A 5,826-nucleotide genomic window follows, 5' to 3' on the forward strand; every position below is an offset into this window, starting at 1 on the left:
ACTGGAAGGTTATATTTTCAAATCATATGTCTATTTAGTAGTGTAAATCCAGAATCTATAAAGAACAAGTAAACCTCAAAAATAAGTAAAGAAACAACTGAATAAATAAATGAGCAAAGGTTGTACCTAGACAAATTGCCCCAAAGCAGCATACGGATGGGAAATAAACTCATGAAAGGATCCTCAACATCATTAGTTATTGGGAAAAGTCAAATTAAAATCACAATGAGATACCACTAAAAACCTATTAGAAAAGTGAAAATAAATAAACAAAATGACTAAATCTAATGCTAATGAGTACACAGAGCAGCTGAAATGTTCATTCATCAGTGGTGGGAGTACAACATGGTACATCTGTTAGAAAACAGTTTGTAGTTTCTCTTATGGTCGTCACAGTTTAAGGTATTTGCCTACAAAAATAAAAGCTTCTGCTCACACACAAAAACTGTACACTTATGGTCATAGTGGCCTAAGGATTATTCTAAAGCTCCTCCTCTTCTTTTTCTGTAGAGATGCTAAGGGCATTTATAAGTCTCAGTCTTTGATGTCAGTCAAATAAAAGTCATGATTTTTAATTATGATTTTGCCCAGAAGTAATCATGTAACCAAAAACAAGGCATCTAAACAGCAATCTCTGTTTTTGAGGTATTATAATAATTATAGGTAGCATCATGTAAGCTATTTTATTCTGATATAGTGGCTACTCCAGGAGCCTATCTATAATTCAAGTGCTTTAATAAAGACATAATTATGAAGTCGTTTATACACAGGCCAAGGTGCTTTTGCCATGCTGTCTCTGGAGGCTTAATATTCTGTTCAAAATTTTACATCACAAATAGCACATTCCACCAGGCCTAAAAGATCGGGAGCTTTCTTCTCCCCTCCTTTTCTAATAGTGACTGTTTGACTTTTAGGTACAGTCATTATCACAGAGTTAGGGACTCCTGAAATGCCTGTCAAAAAATATATTACACACACACACACAGTCTGTGTAGTTATGTAATTTTAACATTATGACATACATGGCCATATGATGCATAATGCTCTCTAATCTTTCAGATGAAATCACTTTTTTTCTTTTTACTCAGCACTACCTTCCTCTTAGCTCACTCCAACTCATTGCCCTTATTTGTTTCATGTTTATAACCTACAACACACCCTCCCGTATGTTATTATGTGTTTACATAATCTGACAACTGCAATATAATCTGACAACTGCAATATGAGGTTCTAATACCTGAAAAGGAATATAAAAATAGCTAATGAAAGCCATAAAACTATGCGTGATTTAGCTGTCCGCAGGTCCTCCAGCCCTCAGGTTTAACATTTCTTTAATATCAGATAACTTATGCTTCGTCCTACTCAGAAAAATTCTATGATCACCATAGTATTTGTAAGGCCTTCCATTTAGAGAAAAAGGAGTCATAGGTAGAAGCTTTAATTTTCCATGGTTCTACTTGCTAAGTTCCTCTTTCCTAACTTGAGATCCAATTACCACTCATTATTTTTCTGGTTGAAGTTTCCTTTCTTTCCCTTCCTGGTTCTCCACAAATGTGACCACAGATTTTTCACATTCACTCCTCGAAACATTATTTAATGTATAGTCGTTGTGGATAACAAATTTTATCAAAGCTTTATGTTAATAAAAGATAGTTACAGTAATTTACAGAACAAATTCAGATTGAGAATTTAAATTGATTGAGAATTTCAGATGGTTTCTAAATCCTCATTGATAATCCCCACAGAGGGACCTCTTATATATTGGCTATGTGTCTCTTTGGATTCTTGCCTAAATGACAAATTGGTAGGCTCTTTTCTCTCCTATGCCTCTATTCTCTGAATTATAAACACCAGAAAATATCTCAATATACTTTTTGATTTTGTAAAATACATCAGCTCCCTAATGGAGCCAATCAATTCGCAACTACCCCAGCTTAATAGATCTCCACTTTCACACACCCAAAAAAAAAACAATTTCCCGGAATAAAAAACTAAAGCAACAACCATCCTGAGATTATTTATCATCTAGAAACCAAGTGCACTCAACTGTCCAAAAGAAATGTTTTCTCATACAGTATCTCGTGTTTAATAAGTGAAATAATAAAGTATACCAGAAAAAGTAGTAGACTTGAAATCAGGAGTCTATGAACTTACTTTAGGCTTTTTTTTATAAAGAAATTGTGTGACTTTAAGGGAATCATTAGCATCTCTTAGTTTCAGCACCTCATAGATGCAATCAATGTATACTGGTGATCTATATAAACTATTTGGGGTATACAAAGGTAAATGTAAAATTAATGCCAACAGAAGCTTCATGTGTAGTATTTAAAACTGCAAAGTGGGCTGTGTTTGTTAAGTTTTGTTGAACCTCGTCTGTCTGGAAAACGCTGGCATTTAAAGAATGCATGATGCTGCCCAGTGGAGGATGGAAAGACAAGAGTAGAGACAGATTGTCAAGCTCTTATATGCAGGGGAACATTGTCATCCTAATTTTACTTTACTTGATTATTTGAAAAACCAATCATCTTTTCTAGAAGAAAAAAGGAAGTCCATAATGACAATGGAAAGAAAGAAAAGCTTTCTTTATTATTACACAGGAAAAATGATGAAAAGGGGAAAGATGTGCAAAGGGTGAGGGAAAAAATCTACTATAAAAAATTGGAGACAAATTGGCAGGATGATACTCAACTAACCATCATCATGATAACAAATAGGAAAAAGTATTTCCTCCTAAATTATTATAATAAAATACAGAGAATCCCCATCCTGTAACTACATGCACAGAGAAATGTTGTTTATGGCAAAAACATTCTCCTACTCGGGATTTTCCCATGGCAAATTTAACATCTTTGCTCCTTAAGCTGTAGATTAAGGAGCTCATCATGGGAAGCACATTCATATAAAAAACAGAAGAGAATTTTCCCTCATCCATAGACCCAGCAGAAGATGGTTTGAGATACATAAATGTACTTAATCCAAAGAACAGAGAAACAGCAATTATGTGGGAACTGCAAGTGCTGAAGGCTTTGGACCTTCCCTCATTGGAACTGATGTGGAGGATCCTGGAGAGGATGTCACTATAAGAGATAAAGATGGTGACAGTGGGCACAATGGTATTGATGCCTGCCACAATGAAAACCACCAGTTCATTGATGTAGGTGCTGGCGCAGGAGAGCTGGAACACAGGGAGGATGTCACGGAAGTAATGATTGATGGTGTTTGCATCACAGAAGGTCATCCTTAGCATGCATCCAGTGTGGGCCATGGCCCCAGAAAAGGATAGGAAGTAGGAACCAAGCATAAGGCTGAAACACACTTTAGGGGACATGGCAATGTGATAAAGAAGTGGATAACAGATGGCCACACAGCAATCATAGGCCATTGACGTCAGCATATAACATTCAGAAATAAATTTAAAAAAAAAAAAAAGAAAAAGAAAAGCTAGATCATGCAAACCATGTAGGAGATAACATTCTTCTCTGAAATACAGTTCCTCAGTTGGAGTATAAACACAGAAGAATAACAGAGGTCTGTGAAGAACAATTTAGAAAGGAAAAAGTACTTGGGAGTGTGAAGATGTGAATTTCGCATAGTTAGAATTACCAAGACAAAGTTTCCTATCACAGTGGCAACATACATTACAAGAAACATGAAGAACAGAGGGAGTTAAAGATCTGGCTACTCTGTTAACCCCACCAGAATGAATTCATTCACCACAGAGCCATTTCCAGGAGCCATTCTACTCTAAGGGAATCTATGGACACAGGAGAAAAGGGTTGCATAAGAGGACAACCCAGAACTTCCCATGGTATTTTCTCCCACACCTTGGAATATTGCTGAGATTGTCTGAAACTAGACTAATGTGGACCCACAGAATCTGCCTTTACCACTACTGTGTTACTGAGTGACGTTGACTTACCCATGGTAGAATCTTACTAAACCAGATACAGCACCAACTTAGCCTATGGAGTGAAGGCTGGTTCTGCCATATGCAAACGTAACTCTTAAGAAGTGATAGAATAAGGGAGAAAAAGGATGAACCGGGACAGAATCATCCTTCCCTCATCTCATTAGTTCTTCATTCACTTGAGTCCTCCCTCACCATTAAAATTGGAAGCAGAGACCTTTGCGACCTGGTGCCCATCTCCAATGCAGATTAGACTCTGGTGTGGTAGGGAGAAAGAATCTCGTTTCTAATACACAGGTAGGGGAACCAAGTCTAGAAAAGGTTACATTACTACTCCAAGTCACAGAAAAAGCCATAAATCTAGAAGAGAGAGATTTTCATTCATGGAAAGGGAACTACTGACTAAATACTGCATCCACCGCTTTCTCTGTTTTCTCTGAACATTGCCAGCTCCCACTTTAAATAGATTCTTACATCAGTTGCACTTGAATCTCAAGACTGACAAGGTGTAAAATAAAAGGCAGTATGTTATATCCCTGTAATTCCGTTTCAAAGCAAGACAGTAATATAAATAGAATTCAGAAATACACCCTCTCATGCCAGACAACCTCGGTGCTTTCTGTTGATTACTTACCCAGTGGTCCTGGAAGGGCAATTTTAGGGTCTGAGGCTTTGGGTTTTTTGCTTCTAAGAAGATGCAACCCAAACTCTATTTCCAGTATGTTCTGAAATTTTTTCTGAACTACAGATCATCTAATTTATTATTATTGCTTTGAATCCTCTCAAGCGTCAGAAAAAATAAGCAGTCTTTATTGTTATCATATATGCCATTTAATGAGACACCAGAAGACTTACTGTGAGTTTAATGATAATAATACAAGTTGTTCTAAAGAGGATAGAAGCTTGCTCAGTCTCTTCCCCAGGAAACAGATTTTAGGAGTAACAGGAAAACAGGGGAATTGTATTTTCACCCTGGACCATAATCTGCCTTTAGTTCCTTAGAGACTCAATATTTTACTCAAGTTTTCTTTTCACTCTGGGGATTGTACATCAGCCATGCAGAGCCAGAAATAAGCTTCAGTTTCTCAGTCAGTAAGATGGTGCAACAGGAAGCCCTAGATCCTCCTTCCCCCATGAACAAAGTAATTCTACAACAATTCATGGACAGATTCTATTTGTGACACTCCTCAACCTAGTTATAATGTTCCTGCACCCCAGTCTAGCATAAAACCAGCCACATGGAATCTGGTAGGAACATTTGCATTATCCTTGTGCCATAATCTCTATTTCTGGCAGAGCGTCATGCAATTGGAATAAAAGCTTCTCCTTGGGAAGGGCATTGGGGTACACCATGCATCCAATGCCCCATATTTTCCACAGGTTATGCAGAGGACTGACTTCTATCTAGCCTGTCTCATAGCACTGACAGGACATAAGACATAGCATGCTCTGATCATTAAGGGCCAGTGAGAACAGAGGAGGCAATTTAGACAAAATAGCTCAGTACAGAGACAGAAGAGAAAGAAAGAAAAGGAAAGAAAGAAAGAAAGAGAGAGAAAGAAAGAGAAAGAAAGGAGGGAAAGAGGGAGGGAGGGAGAGAAGGAGGGAGGGAAAAAGGAAGGAAGGAAGGAAGGAAGGAAGGGAGGGAGGGGAGAGAGACCCACCTAACTTCTCCCTGGAGAGGGAAAAAGATACACTGCACTCTTCCAATGCAGCCTCTCTCCAAGATTCATCACAGACACCAGCAGTTAAGGCAAACTCTAACTCTCAGTATTTCCCTAAGGAGGGAAAGAGGTGTATCAGAAGCCGGGTGGCTTCTGCCTCACTTGTTTCAGGGTGCTGACTGGATCTTGCACTCTCTGGACAACTGGTAGTTACTAAGAACAAAGGTATCTGGTGTATTCTACCAAACATTTAAA

General features: G+C 38.0%; 1 protein-coding gene across 1 annotated transcript; it reads right to left on the reverse strand.

Moving 5' to 3' along the window:
- Nucleotides 1-532: 532 nt before the first annotated feature.
- LOC129048813 (olfactory receptor 8B8-like) lies at nucleotides 533-5,464 on the reverse strand. The gene has a single exon (XM_054525322.1). The coding sequence runs from the start codon at nucleotides 3,392-3,394 to the stop codon at nucleotides 2,699-2,701; it is 696 nt and encodes a 231-aa protein (XP_054381297.1). The 5' UTR covers nucleotides 3,395-5,464; the 3' UTR covers nucleotides 533-2,698.
- Between the last annotated feature and the right edge of the window lie 362 nt (nucleotides 5,465-5,826).

This window comes from Pongo abelii, chromosome 9, assembly GCF_028885655.2.
Source record: "Pongo abelii isolate AG06213 chromosome 9, NHGRI_mPonAbe1-v2.0_pri, whole genome shotgun sequence".
Lineage (NCBI taxonomy): Eukaryota > Metazoa > Chordata > Mammalia > Primates > Hominidae > Pongo > Pongo abelii.